This window comes from Ranitomeya imitator, chromosome 10 (genome assembly GCF_032444005.1).
Source record: "Ranitomeya imitator isolate aRanImi1 chromosome 10, aRanImi1.pri, whole genome shotgun sequence".
In the NCBI taxonomy this organism is placed as follows: domain Eukaryota; kingdom Metazoa; phylum Chordata; class Amphibia; order Anura; family Dendrobatidae; genus Ranitomeya; species Ranitomeya imitator.
In genome coordinates, this window is record NC_091291.1 from 137,991,162 (window position 1) to 138,010,466 (window position 19,305).

General features: G+C 53.5%; 1 protein-coding gene across 1 annotated transcript; it reads left to right on the forward strand.

Moving 5' to 3' along the window:
- The first annotated feature begins 10 nt into the window (after positions 1–10).
- Positions 11–18,662, forward strand: CLCN6 (chloride voltage-gated channel 6). Its single transcript, XM_069741405.1, has 23 exons — positions 11–214; positions 3,972–4,031; positions 5,509–5,574; positions 7,048–7,113; positions 7,486–7,552; positions 7,714–7,820; positions 7,897–8,023; positions 8,234–8,301; positions 8,469–8,527; positions 8,850–8,982; positions 9,192–9,305; positions 10,997–11,163; positions 11,239–11,365; positions 12,551–12,680; positions 12,764–12,917; positions 12,999–13,158; positions 13,578–13,684; positions 13,801–13,987; positions 14,296–14,453; positions 14,646–14,802; positions 14,888–14,995; positions 15,160–15,285; positions 15,870–18,662. The coding sequence occupies exons 1-23, from the start codon at positions 140–142 to the stop codon at positions 15,948–15,950; spliced, it is 2,604 nt and encodes an 867-aa protein (XP_069597506.1). The 5' UTR covers positions 11–139; the 3' UTR covers positions 15,951–18,662.
- The last annotated feature ends 643 nt before the right edge of the window (positions 18,663–19,305 follow it).

Below are 19,305 nucleotides of genomic sequence, written 5' to 3' on the forward strand. Positions count from 1 at the left end.
GCGGGGTGTTCTGGACTGACACGATGATCACGTGAGCAGGCCTGGGCGTGTCCTGCGGGTGCCTCTCTCTGGAGGGGGCTGCTAGGGGCTGTGGTCATGTGACAGCGGCTGTGTGACAGGAGGGGGGGGTCAGAGAAAGATGGCGACGTGCGGGGGCTCCGGGTGCTGCTGCTGCTGCTGCGGAGACCGGGAGAGCCGCACCCCGGAGGAGCTGGTGAGGCCCGGGGAGCAGGACATTGTTAGCAGGAGGCGGGGCTGGGACTGCCGCCATTTATTGCCATGGTGATGGTTCCATATGTCATCCTCATCCCACATAATGGCCAGATATATGGCATCCCATAACCTGCCCCTCGTCACATCCCATAACCTGCCCCGTCACATCCCATAACCTGCCCCGTCACATCCCATAACCTGCCCCGTCACATCCCATAACCTGCCCCGTCACATCCCATAACCTGCCCCGTCACATCCCATAACCTGCCCCGTCACATCCCATAACCTGCCCCGTCACATCCCATAACCTGCCCCGTCACATCCCGTAACCTGCCCCCGTCACATCCCGTAACCTGCCCCCGTCACATCCCATAACCTGCCCCCGTCACATCCCGTAACCTGCCCCCGTCACATCCCTTAACCTGCCCCCGTCACATCCCATAACCTGCCCCGTCACATCCCGTAACCTGCCCCCGTCACATCCCGTAACCTGCCCCCGTCACATCCCATAACCTGCCCCCGTCACATCCCATAACCTGCCCCCGTCACATCCCATAACCTGCCCCCGTCACATCCCATAACCTGCCCCCGTCACATCCCATAACCTGCCCCCGTCACATCCCGTAACCTGCCCCCGTCACATCCCATAACCTGCCCCGTCACATCCCGTAACCTGCCCCGTCACATTCCATAATCTGCCCCCGTCACATCCCATAACCTGCCCCCGTCACATCCCATAGTTCCTAAGTCACATCCCATAACCTGCCCCCGTCACATCCCATAACCTGTCACCCCTCCCATCAAATCCCATATTCACATCCTAAAATCCATATCTCCCACCAGTGGCCCTGGGTGACATATTCCTACTTGTCCTCCTTCTCCTCTCGGCCCTGGACACCATGAACCCTTCTACCATCGTCATCTGCAGAGTTTACCCCGCACGCCTCCATCCTGCCCCCCACACGCCTCCATCCTGCCCCCTGCACGCCTCCATCCTACCCCCCGCATGCCCCCATCCTGCCCCCCACACGCCCCACCGTGCCCCTGCATGCCCCCCGCATGCCTCCATCCTGCCTCCATCCTGCCCCCCGCACGCCTCCATCCTGCCCCCACACGCCTCCATCCTGCCCCCACACGCCCCCATCGTGCCCCCCCGCACGCCTCCATCCTGCCCCCACACGCCCCATCGTGCCCCCGCACCCCCATCCTGCCCCCCCACACACCCCCATCGTGCCCCCCCCCGCATGCCCCATCCTGCCCCCCGTACGCCCCATCCTGCCCCGGCACGCCCCATCCTGCCCCTGCATGCCGCCATCCTGCCCACCGCACGCCCCCATCCTGCCCCCCGCACGCCCCCATCCTGCCCCCCGCACACCCCCATCCTGCCCCCCGCACACACCCATCCTGCCGCCCGCACGCCCCATCCTGCCGCCCACACGCCCCATCCTGCCGCCCACGCCCCATCCTGCTGCCCACACGCCCCATCGTGCCCCCGCACGCCCATCCTGCCCCCCGCACACCCCCATCGTGCCCCCCCCCGCACGCCTCCATCCTGCCCCCACACGCCCCATCGTGCCCCCGCACCCCCATCCTGCCCCCCACACACCCCCATCCTGCCCCCCGCACGCCCCATCTTGCCCCCCGCACGCCCCATCTTGCCCCCCGGACGCCCCATCTTGCCCCCCGCACGCCCCATCCTGCCGCTGCATGCCCCCATCCTGCCCCCCGCACGCCCCCATCCTGCCCCCCGCACGCCCCCATCCTGCCCCCCGCACACCCCCATCCTGCCCCCCGCACACACCCATCCTGCCCCCCGCACACCCCCATCCTGCCCCCCGCACACCCCCATCCTGCCGCCCACACGCCCCACCGTGCCCCTGCACGCCTCCATCCTACCCCCGCATGCCCCCATCCTGCCCCCCACACGCCCCACCGTGCCCCTGCATGCCCCCCGCACGCCTCCATCCTGCCCCCCGCACACCCCCATCCTGCCCCCCGCACACCCCCATACTGCTGCCCACACGCCCCACCGTGCCCCTGCACGCCTCCATCCTACCCCCCGCATGCCCCCATCCTGCCCCCCACACGCCCCACCGTGCCCCTGCATGCCCCCCGCATGCCTCCATCCTGCCCCCCGCACGCCCCCATCCTGTCCCCTTAGTGCTTTCTTACTGCACTTCAGCCCTATTATACTGCACCATCCCCAGGCGACCCTCTACAATCACTTGTTAAGTTTGTGCCGCTGATACCAGGAGCCAGAGCGTCCCCTAAAAATGGCTGCCAAGCTGGTGCCCAACAAGTGCCCCCCATAATGCTGTTAAGTAGATGGTGTCCTTGGAGGTAGTGGTATCCAAGCAATGCTCTCAAAAATAATCCTGTGAAAGAGTGCCCCCAATAGTTATAGTGCCGGCCCAGTGCCCCCAATAGTTATAGTGCCGGCCCAGTGCCCCCAATAGTTATAGTGCCGGCCCAGTGCCCCCAATAGTTATAGTGCCGGCCCAGTGCCCCCAATAGTTATAGTGCCGGCCCAGAGCCCCCAATAGCTATAGTGCCGGCCCAGAGCCCCCAATAGCTATAGTGCCGGCCCAGTGCCCCCAATAGTTATAGTGCCGGCCCAGTGCCCCCAGTAGTTATAGTGCCGGCCCAGTGCCCCCAATAGTTATAGTGCTGGCCCAGTTCCCCCAATAGTTATAGTGCCGGCCCAGTGCCCCCAATAGTTATAGTGCTGGCCCAGAGCCCCCAATAGTTATAGTGCCGGCCCAGTGCCCCCAATAGCTATAGTGCCGGCCCAGAGCCCCCAATAGCTATAGTGCCGGCCCAGTGCCCCCAATAGTTATAGTGCCGGCCCAGTGCCCCCAGTAGTTATAGTGCCGGCCCAGTGCCCCCAATAGTTATAGTGCTGGCCCAGTTCCCCCAATAGTTATAGTGCCGGCCCAGTGCCCCCAATAGTTATAGTGCTGGCCCAGAGCCCCCAATAGTTATAGTGCCGGCCCAGAGCCCCCAATAGCTATAGTGCTGGCCCAGTGCCCCCAATAGTTATAGTGCCGGCCCAGTGCCCCCAATAGTTATAGTGCCGGCCCAGTGCCCCCAGTAGTTATAGTGCCGGCCCAGTGCCCCCAGTAGTTATAGTGCCGGCCCAGTGCCCCCAATAGTTATAGTGCCGGCCCAGTGCCCCCAGGAATGATCAGTGTCCCAAACGGTAATGCTGCCCCCAAAAGTATCTGTCAGCCAGGATTCCCTCGTCAGTCCTGGTCATCAGGTCCTTGCGCGGATTCTGAAGAAACGCGGATCTGCAGGATTTCTCCGAGACTTTCTTATGACAGACTAGATTTACAGATTCCGCACGAGTTCTGGGGTCTTCATCCATTAGGTTATATTGGAGCGGACCCCGACAGTCCACAGAACGACTGTTAAACTGGCGGCCGCTTGATGTGCGTCCTAGTGCTCGGCTGCATGTGGCCACCAACAGATCAGTACCAGTAGCCACTTGGCACAGGATAGGGGGGAACTTACTGATCCTGCAGTGGCCCCCCAGCAATCCTAAAAACGGGGCTCTTGGGAACGGGGCCGAGGTCAGGTGTGTGAACGCTTCTGTATTGTCTATGGGACCACCAGAGAGGGGGCGGCTGCAGAGCTCATCTGTTTCGGGTAGTCCCATAAACTCCACTGTGCAGGGCCCGATTTTTGGGATCAGTGGGGGGCCCGATTTTTAGGATAAAAAAAAAGTTCTAACTTTTACTTTTATGTTTGTCTTTCAGACTATTTTAGGCGAAACTCGCGAGGAAGATGAGGAGATCTTGCCCCGTAAAGATTATGAAGTAAGGATGTCTGATTTATTGAAGACACAAAGGTGTGCCATGTCCTTGTATACAACTTAGACTAGGCACTTGTAATATAGGCTGGATGTGAGCTCTGTGTGTCTCTCCCAGTAATATAGGCTGGATGTGAGCTCTGTGTGTCTCTCCCAGTAATATAGGCTGGATGTGAGGTCTGTGTGTATCTCCCAGTAATATAGGCTGGATGTGAGCTCTGTGTGTCTCTCCCAGTAATATAGGCTGGATGTGAGCTCTGTGTGTCTCTCCCAGTAATATAGGCTGGATGTGAGGTCTGTGTGTATCTCCCAGTAATATAGGCTGGATGTGAGCTCTGTGTGTCTCTCCCAGTAATATAGGCTGGATGTGAGCTCTGTGTGTCTCTCCCAGTAATATAGGCTGGATGTGAGCTCTGTGTGTCTCTCCCAGTAATATAGGCTGGATGTGAGCTCTGTGTGTCTCTCCCTCCCAGTAATATAGGCTGGATGTGAGCTCTGTGTGCCTCCCCCAGTAATATAATAATAATAATTTTTATTTATATAGCGCCAACATATTCCGCAGCGCTTTACAAATTATAGGCTGGATGTGAGCTCTGTGTGTCTCTCCCAGTAATATAGGATGGATGTGAGGTCTGTGTCTCTCCCAGTAATATAGGCTGGATGTGAGGTCTGTGTGTCTCTCCCAGTAATATAGGCTGGATGTGAGGTCTGTGTGCCTCTCCCAGTAATATAGGCTGGATGTGAGCTCTGTGTGTCTCTCCCAGTAATATAGGCTGGATGTGAGCTCTGTGTGTCTCTCCCAGTAATATAGGCTGGATGTGAGCTCTGTGTGTCTCTCCCAGTAATATAGGCTGGATGTGAGCTCTGTGTGTCTCTCCCAGTAATATAGGCTGGATGTGAGCTCTGTGTGTCTCTCCCAGTAATATAGGCTGGATGTGAGCTCTGTGTTTCTCCCAGTAATATAGGCTGGATGTGAGGTCTGTGTGTCTCTCCCAGTAATATAGGCCGGATGTGAGCTCTGTGTGTCTCTCCCAGTAATATAGGATGGATGTGAGGTCTGTGAATATCCAGGATGTTGCTCTCTTTATGTACTTGTGTATCAGCACAGCTTCTATCCTGCACTTATTCTATCTTCATGTGTTTTCCACCCATCTGCAACATGTTTTCTCTGCCCTCCCTAAGACTATGCATGCTTTCCCTAACCCCCCCCCCCCCCCCCCCCCCATGCCATGAGTAGAGAATGGGACAGCAGCCAGAGCGGTCGGATGCAGAAAGTTGCTTATCTTTGGATTTAGGAAGCAAAGAAACAATACAATTCTATGAGAAGACGTACATAGTCTTTATCTGCATCTTCACCATGATCTGTGGGAACTGCACAATAATTGCTCGGCAGCGCATTCTTGTCCCTCAAGGCTTCTGTGGCTGTCATGTCTTGATCTTCTGTATTGCAGTCAGTAATCTGTCTTATTCCCTCTGTGCTGCAGAGTTTGGACTATGACCGATGCATCAATGACCCCTACCTGGAAGTGCTGGAATCCATCACGCACAAGGTAACGTAATGAGGGGAGGCAGGATACCATCCATCCAGGGTGATGCGAGGACGAGCACAGGTGGAGATTTGCCTTCATGAACCCCCAGCTCAGATCAATTAAGGAGTTGGCACCCCGTAACAATGTATCACTAGTCCTTAGGTTGGGTTGCAAGAAACTAAGTATCGATGCTTAACGTGGAGTAATATAGCCGGGCAATATTAGGAAGAACTGGTATAATGTCAGAAGGCTCAGTGGCGCTGCAGCCCTGGTGCCCCAACACGTTTCACCCAGCTTCATCAGGGGAATGTCATGGCAGGAGCGGGGAGGTTCATCAGGGGAATGTCATGGCAGGAGTGGGGAGGTTCATCAGGGGGAATGTCATGGCAGTAGCGGGGAGGTTCATCAGGGGGAATGTCATGGCAGTAGCGGGGAGGTTCATCAGGGGGAATGTCATGGCAGTAGGGGGAATGTCATGGCAGTAGCGGGAAGGTTCATCAGGGGAATGTCATGGCAGTAGGGTGAATGTCATGGCAGTAGCGGGGAGGTTCATCACGGGAATTTCATGGCAGTAGCGGGGAGGTTCATCAGGGGAATGTCATGGCAGTAGCGGGGATATTCATCAGGGGAATGTCATGGCAGTAGCGGGGATATTCATCAGGGGGAATGTCATGGCAGTAGCGGAGAGGTTCATCAGGGGGAATGTCATGGCAGGAGTGGGGAGGTTCATCACGGGAATTTCATGGCAGTAGCGGGGAGGTTCATCAGGGGGAATGTCATGGCAGTAGCGGGGAGGTTCATCAGGGGGAATGTCATGGCAGTAGCGGGGAGGTTCATCAGGGGGAATGTCATGGCAGTAGCGGGGAGGTTCATCAGGGGGAATGTCATGGCAGTAGCGGGGAGGTTCATCAGAGGGAATGTCATGGCAGTAGCGGGGAGGTTCATCAGAGGGAATGTCATGGCAGTAGCGGGGAGGTTCATCAGGGGGAATGTCGGCAGTAGCGGGGAGGTTCATCAGGGGGAATGTCATGGCAGTAGCGGGGAGGTTCATCAGGGGAAATGTCATGGCAGTAGCGGGGAGGTTCATCAGGGGGAATGGCATGGCAGGAGTGGGGAGTTAAAAATATATAATATATACTTAATTGGCCGGAAACCATTAAAAAAAACAAACAACCCTGGGGTATTTCCCATTTGTGTCGTTGGTACTGGTATCATTATTATTTTTGATAATGGTGACATCGGTGTGGTGCTATTTTTTTTTTTTTTTACAGAATTGCTTAGATGCTGATTGGCTAAAAAAAGGAAAAGCCCAAGTGCAGATTGTTGCAAGGTGTCCGTCTAGGTCTGCACTGACACACTGTAACGCCCCCTCATCACACTGAGCAGGGCTAGGTCAGCGGGGGCTTCCACCATTGCAGGCAGTGCTCTTGCCCTCCTTATACTATGATTTATTTCATGCGGTTTTGTTCTTCTGTTTTTCTGCTCCGCTGACAGAAGTCCCGGCGGTACGAGGCGCTGCGGTGGATCATGGTGTTTGCGATCGGCGTGTGCACAGGACTGGTAACGTTCACTGTTTTTTATTTTTCAGTGGCTTGTTTTTTTGTTTTTTTTTTTTTACAGTTTGCACTGACTTCCCGATGGGGACCACATAGGAGCAGAGATGCAGTATAAAGCATGGTGACAGAAGGCAGCGGCCGCAGCCTCTCATAGGGGGATGGAGAAAGGTTTCAGATTGCCGTAGACTCCAGTGGACAATGCAGCAAGCTGGAGTCACTGATCATAGGAAGCGGCCATTGGGATGAGCACCTCTGTGGGATACATAGGCTTAATCTAGACAGTGGGGTCCGGCCACTGGTCCCGGTAGATGAGGACGCCTGTAATACGAGTCGGGTCGGTCACATTTCCCTCTGACACCTCTTCCTCTCTCCGCAGGTCGGCCTGTTTGTGGATTACTTTGTTCGCCTCTTTTCTCGGTTTAAGTTCAGACTGGTACAAGGCTGTATCCTTCCCCGAGATGCCAGAGGGGGCGCTATATTGGCCACCATTATGTCTGCACACCCCAGGGTTTTATATACCCAAGGGCTCTTGTGTTAAAGGGTCCGTGTTACCCAGTGCAGCCGTTTGTGGCGCATCTTAGCGGTTTCCTTAACCCGCCGCCAGCTGTGGAGGAGTGCACGGACCGGGGATGTCTCGCCCTCTCTCTGCTGGAGCTTCTTGGATTTAACTTGACTTTTGCCTTTATTGCGACGTTATTCGTCCTCTTACAGGTAATTTCTCATAAGCCGTGAAGTATGGGGGGCGCTGAGGAGCGCAGGGTCTTATCCCAGTCTTTATGTTCTGTAGCCCGTGGCCGCCGGGTCTGGAATTCCTGAGATCAAGTGTTACCTGAACGGTGTGAAGGTCCCAGGGGTGGTCCGGCTCAGGACACTCGTCTGCAAAGCTCTGGGGGTCTTGTTCAGTGTGTCTGGAGGTAAGGACAGCGGCGTCTCTTGGACAACACAGGAAGCAAATGATGGCACTCAATGCCAGTCAGCTGCAGCAAAAGCTGGAGAGATATCGGCGGATTTACTGAAGCTTTGAAGCCACATGTTGTGCGTCGGACGGTTCATCAGTAGAACATGTTCCCGTATCCTCACTGCTGTTCTGTATATAACGCTCCATCACGTTCCTATGTTTTCAGGACTTTTCGTAGGAAAGGAAGGACCGATGATTCACAGTGGAGCCGTTGTGGGGGCAGGGTTGCCGCAGGTGAGATCTTCCAGATGCCTCCAGACAATGTAATGATGGCCAGAGGTGATCTCGATCACATCCTTAAAGGGGTCCTCCGGCGCCGCTCACTTCTTCGGGGGTCATTAGCGGCACTGATGATGGAGAACCCCCTTAATGTTTCTGACATTTCTGTATTTCCGTCTTAGTTCCAGAGTATCTCGCTGCAGAAGATCCGCTTTGACTTCCCTTACTTCCGCAGTGACAGGTGAGGTGTTAATGGTTTTGGCTGAGGGTCTTGCTACATTGGGGTCTTTTGTCTCCGTGGACAGCTGCGCAGCCTGGAAGGGACTATCCACTGCCTATTAGTGTATCAGGATATCCCATACGAGACCCCCTCTATGACCCAGGTCAGACGGCCACATTAAAGTATGGGCTTGATGCGACGTGTTCTATGGTCGCCCGCTGTGTAACACTGCATGCAATGATCGTCAGCCCAGAGATTGCCGCGTGTCCGCTGCCCCCCATACCTGGGGGTTGTCATCTGCTCCCACCCGGGAAGGTGCTGATGTCCTGTACTCTACCTACAGGGACAAGAGGGACTTTGTGTCCGCCGGAGCCGCTGCGGGGGTGGCCGCTGCTTTCGGTGCTCCAATCGGGGGGACGTTGTTCAGTTTGGAGGAAGGGTCGAGCTTCTGGAATCAGGGACTGACATGGAAAGTGGTGAGTAGGACGTGTCCGGTGCGGGAAATGGGGGGATGAGGCTTCGGGGATCAGTGCTGGTTCTCCAGGTGCTATATACATTCTGGAGTGCTGCCTGCCCTCTTTTATTGAGATATATATATATATATATATATATATATATATATATATATATATATATATATATATATATATTCTATATGTGATTTGCCAATCTCTCTCCTCTCCAGCTCTTCTGCTCCATGTCCGCCACATTTACATTGAATTTCTTCCGATCTGGGATTCTGTTTTCAAGCTGGGGATCATTCCAGGTTCCAGGGCTGCTGAATTTTGGGGAATTTAAGGTGTGTATTCTATTAGTGGCATCATTATCTGTAAGTATTTAAAACGGATTGTTATGCAAAGCATTTTTTACTATAATTTATACAATTTAAGCACACTCTATACTGTTTAGCCCTATTTTCCCAGATCTTGAGTTACATCCTGTATTATACTCCAGAGCTGCACTCACTATTCTGCTGGTACAGTCACTGTGTACATACATTACATTACTGATCCTGAGTTACCTCCTGTATTATCCCCCAGAGCTGCACTCACTATTCTGCTGGTGCAGTCACTGTGTACATACATTTCATTACTGATCCTGAGTTACCTCCTGTATTATACCCCAGAGCTGCACTCACTATTCTGCTGGTGCAGTCACTGTGTACATACATTACATTACTGATCCTGAGTTACCTCCTGTATTATCCCCCAGAGCTGCACTCACTATTCTGCTGGTGCAGGCACTGTGCACATACATTACATTACTGATCCTGAGTTACATCCTGTATTATACACCAGAGCTGCACTCACTATTCTGCTGGTGCAGTCACTGTGTACATACATTACATTACTGATCCTGAGTTACATCCTGTATTATACTCCAGAGCTGCACTCACTATTCTGCTGGTGCAGTCACTGTGTACATACATTACATTACTGATCCTGAGTTACATCCTGTATTATACCCCAGAGCTGCACTCACTATTCTGCTGGTGCAGTCACTGTGTACATACATTACATTACTGATCCTGAGTTACATCCTGTATTATACCCCAGAGCTACGCTCACTATTCTGCTGGTGCAGTCACTGTGTACATACATTACATTACTGATCCTGAGTTACATCCTGTATTATACTCCAGAGCTGCACTCACTATTCTGCTGGTACAGTCACTGTGTACATACATTACATTACTGATCCTGAGTTACCTCCTGTATTATCCCCCAGAGCTGCACTCACTATTCTGCTGGTGCAGTCACTGTGTACATACATTTCATTACTGATCCTGAGTTACCTCCTGTATTATACCCCAGAGCTGCACTCACTATTCTGCTGGTGCAGGCACTGTGCACATACATTACATTACTGATCCTGAGTTACATCCTGTATTATACACCAGAGCTGCACTCACTATTCTGCTGGTGCAGTCACTGTGTACATACATTACATTACTGATCCTGAGTTACATCCTGTATTATACCCCAGAGCTGCACTCACTATTCTGCTGGTGCAGTCACTGTGTACATACATTACATTACTGATCCTGAGTTACATCCTGTATTGTACCCCAGAGCTGCACTCACTATTCTGCTGGTGCAGTCACTGTGTACATACATTACATTACTGATCCTGAGTTACCTCCTGTATTATACCCCAGAGCTGCACTCACTATTCTGCTGGTGCAGGCACTGTGTACATACATTACATTACTGATCCTGAGTTACATCCTGTATTATACCCCAGAGCTGCACTCACTATTCTGCTGGTGCAGGCACTGTGCACATACATTACATTACTGATCCTGAGTTACCTCCTGTATTATACTCCAGAGCTGCACTCACTATTCTGCTGATGCAGTCACCGTGTACATACGGTCAGACTTCTCCGTCAGTTCTTGGTTAGTCTCCGGGGTGACGCTCCCCATTAGGAGCCTCCACGATCCTCGGGACATTTCTTATTGTTGTGATGTTTGTCCTTCTCCTTTCTTAGTGCTCGGACTCTGATAAGAAGTGTCACCTGTGGACGGTGGTGGATTTGGCCTTCTTCATTATTATGGGGGTGGTCGGGGGGCTGCTTGGAGCCACATTTAACTGCTTGAATAAAAGACTAGTGAAATACCGGATGAAGAACGTGCACCCCAAGCCGAAGCTGATCAGGTAACGGTGCCGCACGGCCAGAGTCCAGAGAATCCCCCTGTGTGTGACGCCATGACACCGCTCCTTCTCTTCCAGAGTCTGTGAGAGTCTCTTGGTCTCTTTAGTCACCACCGTCATTGTCTTTGTGTCATCGATGGTTCTGGGAGAATGTCGCTCACTGTCTCCCCCTACTGACTGGAATAACGGCAGCATCGCAGTGCAGGTACTCCATCATTATTGATATGGACTGGATCGGGGTTCTCTTAATTTTTATCCTTCTTATTCTCATTCTTTCCTCTCATCCTGCACAAAAGGGTCTCTAGATATTTCGGTGTAGGCCCCCAGGTATCTTGACAAAAGCCCCCAGGTATCACTACATTTTTTTTTCTTGCCATCCTCCCACATGTCTTGGTGTCTGTGGCCCAGGCCTCCTACCCCCCACCAGATATCTTGGTAACTGTGGCCCAGGCCTCCTACCCCCCAACAGATATCTTGGTAACTGTGGCCCAGGCCTCCTACCCCCCAACAGATATCTTGGTAACTGTGGCCCAGGCCTCCTACCCTCCACCAGATATCTTGGTATCTGTGGCCCAGGCCTCCTACCCCCCACCAGATCTCTTGGTGTCTGTGGCCCAGGCCTCCTACCCCCCACCAGATATCTTGGTTTCCGTGGCCCAGGCCTCCTACCCCTCAACAGATATCTTGGTGTCTGTGGCCCAGGCCTCCTACCCCCCACCAGATATCTATCTTGGTAACTGTTGCCCAGGCCTCTTACCCCCCCCACCAGATATCTTGGTGTCTGTGGCCCAGGCCTCCTACCCCCCACCAGATATCTTGGTGACTGTGGCCCAGGCCTCCTACCCCCCCACCAGATCTCTTGGTGCCTGTGGCCCAGGCCTCCTACCCCCCACCAGATATCTTGGTTTCTGTGACCCAGGCCTCCTATTCCCCACCAGATATCTTGGTGTCTGTGGCCCAGGCCTCCTACCCCAACCACATATCTTGGTGTAGGCCCTGTAGGTATCTTAGCTAGGACCCCCTGGCTATCTTGGCATTGGCCCCGGCCACCTCCCTCATTGTCTACTATCTCATCTCTGGTCCCCCAGGTATCTGAGCGCTGGCCGCTCCCCAACTTATCCCCCCTGACATACAGCACAGCTGAACCCTACGTTCCCCCTCCCGATATCTCATCGCTGACTCCCCAGAGGTTTTGAACCAGTTTCTCCTTTTCTATTTTTTAATTCTCCTCATTTAATAAACGGCATAGCTGGGACCCCCAACAAAATCACTCACATGGTGTGGTCCTTTGTTAATGGAGCCTCAGTTGCTTTCCGAATTCTGCTGCTTTTTCCCCTAGAACAGTCGCTGATTCCCTCCCGATTTTCTTTCTTTTTGTTGGTCGTGCCAGGTCTCATCTTCTGAAGAAGTGAATTCCAGCATCAAAACCTTCTTCTGCCCTAACAACACCTACAACGACATGGCAACGCTGTTCTTCAACCCCCAGGAGTCGGCCATCTTGCAGCTCTTCCACCAGGACGGTCAGTGTGTGGATCCTCCGCCAGGCCGGCACGGGGGCCGTGTGCAGTGGTGTGAAGGCTCGTGTCCGTCTCTTGTGTTCCAGGCACTTTCAGCCCCGTCACTCTGTCTTTCTTCTGCTGTATGTACTTCCTCCTGTCCTGCTGGACGTATGGGCTGTCTGTCCCCAGCGGCCTCTTCGTCCCTTCCTTGCTTTGCGGCGCCGCCTTCGGTCGCTTGGTTGCAAACCTCCTGAAAAGGTAGAAAACACAGAGCAGCAGCGAGGTTTCGCCTCGTCCCGGCGCTTCTTCAGTCGGTAACTTTCTGTCTTCCTGTCCTAGTTACCTGGGCCTGACTCACATCTACTCCGGGACGTTTGCCCTGATCGGAGCCGCCGCCTTCCTGGGCGGTGTGGTGCGGATGACGATCAGCCTCACGGTCATCCTTATTGAATCCACCAATGAGATCTCCTACGGATTACCCATCATGATCACATTGATGGTGAGGAGCGACGCTGCGTCATCATAATTCACATAGTGTCCTATGCTCTAGTCACATCCAAAGCTGCACCATGAGAGCTAACAGTGTGATCGCAGCTTCTGATGTGACGTGGGCATTAAAACCACGATCTTGTGTTTTGTGGACAGCTTAAAGGGGCTGTACAAGATATGAATAATGTGGCTGCGTTATTCCAAAAAATAGCGCCACCTGTCCGCAGGTTGTGTCTGGTATTGCGGCTCAGCTCTATTGAAATGATAGGGATTGAGCTGCAGTATCACAAGCAACCTGTGCACAGTGGAGGCGCTGTTTTTAGAAGAGAGCATCCTCTTTTTCAAGGATTTGACCTGATTTTGCACGTGGCGCTCTGTCATTTCATGGCTGTAGTCGGACTCAGTCGCTGAGAACTTATTTCTTTTCAGGTCGCAAAGTGGACCGGCGATTTCTTCAACAAAGGCATCTACGATATTCACGTGGCGCTGAGAGGCGTCCCCCTGCTGGAGTGGGAGGCGGAGGAGGAGACGGACAAGTAAGGGGCTCCGTATGATGGGAGTTGTAGTCCTTCTGCATAGGTGTCGGGTTGTTTTTGGTTCTGTTCTGGGAGGAGAATGTCCCCATGGGTAACACAGACTTGTGTGACCGTAGATTGAGGGCCTGCGACATCATGGAGCCCAATCTGACATACGTGTACCCCCACACCCGGATCCAGTCCTTGGTCAGCATCCTGCGGACCACCGCCCATCACGCCTTCCCCGTGGTGACCGAGAACCGAGGGAACGAAAAGGAGTTCATGAAGGGAAACCAACTGATCAGCAACAACATCAAGTTTAAGGTGGAGACGCCTGCGATGGGGTCACGTGGGGCTGCGTTATACCCGGGGGGGTCACAAACCTCTGCTTGCTGGAGGTGAACGTGAACAGCCATTGCTGCAATGTCCCTGCTGGGCCGCTTTGTGGCACAGCCTGCGGATACTTTGTATGAGATGGGAATACCCGGTGCATTGGAACGATGACGTATAGGCGCACACCCGGCCGCCCCTTTATGCTTTTCCTTATGAGACATTCCCTTTATGGTTAAGTTAGGACTCTCCTGGTCTGAAGATGAAGGTTGCACTAATCCAGACTATTGTCCTTCTTCTAGAAGTCCAGTATCCTGACCCGCGCCGGCGAGCAGAGGAAGAGGAGTCAGTCCATGAAGTCCTACCCGTCCAGCGAACTGCGGAACATGTGTGACGAGCAGCTGACCGCCGAGGAACCGGCCGAGAAAGAGGATATGCTGCAGCAAATGCTGGAGCGGAAGTAAGAAATGTCACCCCCTACCTGGTGGGCAGTGTGGCAGTGTTCATCCTGTCCTGCCTGATGCATGAGGACAAGTGATGGGTAGTGGGGGGGGGGATGTCCTGGTGTGAGCCATTGATAGTGGTCGCCCAGCTCCTAGGAGGACGTGAGGACACATAATCATTGTAACCCATGGCGTTCCTGTGCCCCCAGGTACACCCCGTACCCGAACCTGTACCCCGACCAGTCCCCCAGTGAGGAGTGGACCATGGAGGAGCGCTTCCGGCCTCTGACGTTCCACGGCCTCATCCTGCGCTCGCAGCTGGTCACGTTATTAGTGAGGGGCGTCTGTTACTCCGAGACGCAGTCGGTAAGTCTTGTCGTTCCTGCGCCCGTCTGTGACTCCGTGTCGGGTTACACTTTATGACCTTCCATGGACCCTTTCTATTTTTTAGAGCGCCAGCCAGCCGCGCCTCTCCCACGCCGAAATGTTGGAGGATTATCCCCGGTACCCCGACATCCACGACGTCAACCTGACGCTCCTTAATCCACGGATGATTGTGGTAAGACTCGGAAGCCATATGCCGTTCTGCCACACGGTGGTACTGTGCCACACGCAGAAGCCTCTGTCAGCAGGGGGCGCTGCTTTATGGGGGCAGCAGGAGATGATGGCAGAATGTGGCCTTTGTCTGCATTTCTTCTCTGACTTCCTCTCCTTGTGTCGCAGGACGTCACTCCCTACATGAACCCGTCACCGTTCACGGTGTCGCCGAACACCCACGCCTCCCAGGTGTTTAACCTGTTCCGAACCATGGGCCTGCGGCACCTGCCCGTGGTGAATGCAGTGGGAGAGGTAAGTGATCGGGGGGTACTAACTTTCACATGTTTCTTATGGAACAGTTGATGGACAGTGTCACAGCAGCGGTTACAGGCGTCGAGCCTGACCCATAATGGTAGTCTCGCACATCAGGTTGTTCGCTGGGCTGTCATTTAGTATTTGCAAGGTGGAGGTCTAATTGGAAAACCCCTTTAAATTGATCTTGGACCTGATTAGGCTGGTGTACTTACTGTGAATTCCATGTCAGAATAGTTACATGATCCCGATAAGCTCATAAAATGCCCGTTTTCATTATCAGGAGCTAATTGTGACTATAGGGCAGGAAAACGTTGTAAAGGGATTGTACAGGGCCAAGGTCTTAATGAATTTAATAATGCACGCAGCTTTTATAGAAATGTCTGATGACGGATCTGCTTTCATGGCGGAAATAAAATGCACAGAATATGGTAAAGTTGGTTTGCGCATTCTTTCCAGAAAGCAGAGGACCCCTGTAATTTGTGCATTTAGTTCACAGTTCCTGAGCGTTATTTTTAATCTTGCAGTACCTGATTTTGAACAGTAGGTGGCAGCAAACTCCTGTTATCGATTTCCCTCTGCAGATTGTGGGAATAATCACTCGGCACAATTTAACCCACGAATCCCTGCAGTCGCGGCTGCGGCAGCACTACATGACGTCCTGATGCCGCCATCCTGCCTGAACTAGGAACTCGTCAAGTAACTGGAACCCCAGGTCCGCCGGGTGGCTGAGGTTTCCAAAGACTCCTCGTGGGACTTCTGCCATAATGAAGACGCGCTCCTGACCCTGCACCGTCGGTTACCTCCATCTATAAGTACTGGGATGTACCCTGGGTGCAAGTTACAATCTGCTCCGGCCTTAAAGGGACACTGCACCCTCCAAAAGTCCCGCGCCCCCTACAGCAGCCATAAACCAACAGCTTCCGACCTGACACAAGGACCGTATTCGCAGCGCCGTTCATTCCGGTGTGTGCGCAGCCATCCCTGTCGCTCGTCGGCCGTTGCAAAACTACAACTCCCATCCTGCGTCCTGCTGGGAGTTGTAGTTTTGCACCAGCTGTAGCCTCGCAAGCGCTGCTCTATGTACTGCTGAGCACGGAGAAGCCTGAAGTCGTCCTCTGCATGAATAATGGCTGCGCAGAGCTGGATGCATATTGTATCTCCACGCACTGTTCTTAAAGGGGAAGTCCAGGTCCATTGTTACCTGCGCGGAATGTCCTTGCATTGCTCGGCTTATTGCACAGCAGCAGCCGCCATTCATGTGACATCCCGCGTTCTCCAGCGTCGCTCCAGGTCATTTTCTGTCCCCTGTAAATGATGCATTCCCACGGCCCCTGCATTCCCGTTCTCTTGGGGTCCTGGTACTTGGGCAGGATTCAAGGGCATTCTGTAATTTGTAGTTCAGTAAAGCCTGTATTTTTGCTTTCCTGTTAAAGGGGTGGTCCAGAACTTTTACATTGAAGGCCTTCAATCAGCGGAACAGTCCCAGACAACCCCTTTAAATGTTTTCAGGCACCTACCCCAGGCTGAGAACACTTCAAAGGGTATGCTCATCTCAGTCAGTGTTATCTCCGGGGGGTCCGATCTCTGGGACCACCACCCGTACTGAGCATAGAGGGGCCGCAGCGCTGTGTCCCCTTCACAAGTTCTCCAGGCTGGGAGCGTCACCCAGATGAAGCCATTCTGTGGAGGATGGAAGCCACTTCCCGTTAATCTGACCTTGGGGTCTGAGAAAAGAGACCCCCATTTACTCCTAGCAATGCACTTATTGACGTGCGGACACCCTTTAACCCATTGGTGGCCGCACATTCCCTGGGCTCTCGGCATGGGAGCAGAGTTGTCGGACTCTACCGGGCCTTTAAGTGTATAGTGAGAGATATGAGCTGGCGACTGATGACCCGGTTACCGCGCTGCTCGCCCCTGAGCCCGCGGCTATGTCAACGGTTCAGTGGTGGAAGACGGGATGTGCGGGATTGGGGGCGACTTTCCGTAATGTCTGTGACCCGGCGCTGTGAGCTCCTCCGGCCGCGGCGGGCGCCATTATCGCTCCAGTCATGGATTCATTACATTTCGGACCAGCGCTTTTTTTCTTTATAACGGCAGAATATTTATTTTTTGCTGAAATGTCACAAATCCGTCCTCTGACTCGCTGCCACTGGACGCTGGTCAGACATTGATATTAACCCTGACGAGCCTGGATAGATTATCACTCGCACACCACCCGAACCCAACAATGGGGGTCCCAAAGTCACCTGCGTGAATGGAGTGGTGGTCCCATGTGCGCTCCATGGGCCTGGGACTTCGTCTTGGCTCCGTTCACACAGAGTCTTTAGGATCAGTGGGAGTCCGGTGTCCATACATTTCTCCCCAACCCTGTGGATAAGTGATCCAGGTGCTGTTATGTAGCTGCCCCCCGGTCTTGTAGCTGCCCCCCGGTCTTGTAGCTGCCCCCTGGTCTTGTGGCTGCCCCCCGGTCTTGTGGCTGCCACCCGTGCCAGTCTTGTGGCTGCCGCCGGTCCCAGTTTTGTGGCTACCGCCGGTCCCAATTTTGTGGCTGCCGCCCGTGCCGGTTTTGTGGCTTCCACCCGTGCCGGTCTTGTGGCTGCCTCCGGTCCCAATCTTGTGGCTGCCTCTGGTCCCGGTCTTGTGGCTGCCGCCCGTGCCGGTCTTGTGGCTGCCTCCGGTCCCGATCTTGTGGCTGCCGCCCGTCCCGGTTTTGTGGCTGCTGCCCGTGCCAGTCTTGTGGCTGCCTCCGGTCCCGATCTTGTGGCTTCCGCCCGTCCCGGTCTTGTGGCTGCCGCCGGTCCTGGTTTTGTGGCTGCCACCCGTGCCAGTCTTGTGGCTGCCTCCGGTTCCGATCTTGTGGCTGCCGCCCATCCCGATTTTGTGGCTGCCGCCGGGCCCGGTTTTGTGGCTGCCTCCGGTCCCAATCTTGTGGCTGCCGCCCGTGCAAGTCTTGTGGCTGCCTCCGGTCCCAATCTTGTGGCTGCCGCCCGTGCCAGTCTTGTGGCTGCCTCCGGTCCCGGTCTTGTGGCTGCTGCCCGTGACGGTCTTGTTGCTGCCTCCGGTCCCGATCTTGTGGCTGCTGCCCGTCCCGTCCTCGCCATTCTCGCTCATGTAACCATGTATTGATAATAATGAACCACTAATTACTCGTTTGCACTAATCGTTGTTCTCATCGTTTGTTCGTTTCCTCGTGTAGACTTATTTTTGTATTTAATTTAATTTGCCGTTCTTCAGTATTTTCCGCGCCCGTCTCAATAAAAAGAATTAAAAAACCGTCTCCAGCTCTGACTCCGGCGCCCGCGGTGCGGCTGTAACGCTTCTCCAGACTCCACCAGAATTATATCATCCTAATAAACCTCCAGTAACCTCTGCGCTTTTCTCCTACTGATTCTTGGGTTTTCTTCTCCATTCACATCCTCAGCGGCGCATGATGGTTGGATGAAGTGAGACATATTTATTGGTTTCCAGAGGTTTCCATTCACTGACAGCAATCAGATCTATAAACAATAAAGCTATGAAATCGGCTATCTTTTGTTTTAGCTCCTATGCACTGAGAAAATCTCTGCTTGCTGTGAATGACTGGAAACCTTTATCATCATGAGCTGCTCCCCTGGGGTGCAGAGGTAAAGACTAGGGATAAGTGGAGCCGTGGAAGGTCAAGTTCAGCCGAACTTTAGTCCGAAGTTCAGTTACCGGATCTTGACCCCTCGAGCCCATATAGGTCAGTGGGGACCTGAACTCTATAATGGTCGTAGTAAAGGCTAGGGGGCTGCAAAATGGGGGTACCCCGCAAACAAATGTGGATAGGAAAACGACTTAAAATAACATAGAATAAAAAACTAATCGAAGTGGAGCAGCGCCTTGTATGTGTACTTTACTGTACTTTTTGATAAATAAGAGGAACCCCACGTCATTTTTTTATTTTTAATGTCCAGCCAAGGGAAAGCACACAGCTGTGAGCTTGCCTTATTATGCTGGGAAGGAGCCAATATCAGCCCCAAGTTGTCTGCTTTG

Coding starts and splice junctions, on each gene's coding strand:
- CLCN6 (XM_069741405.1), top strand. CDS start 140: ATGGCGACGTGCGGGGGCTCCGGGTGCTGCTGCTGCTGCTGCGGAGAC. Junction 8,024..8,233: donor CTTGTTCAGTGTGTCTGGAG/GTAAGGACAGCG, acceptor CTATGTTTTCAG/GACTTTTCGTAGGAAAGGAA. Junction 15,286..15,869: donor TGGTGAATGCAGTGGGAGAG/GTAAGTGATCGG, acceptor TTCCCTCTGCAG/ATTGTGGGAATAATCACTCG.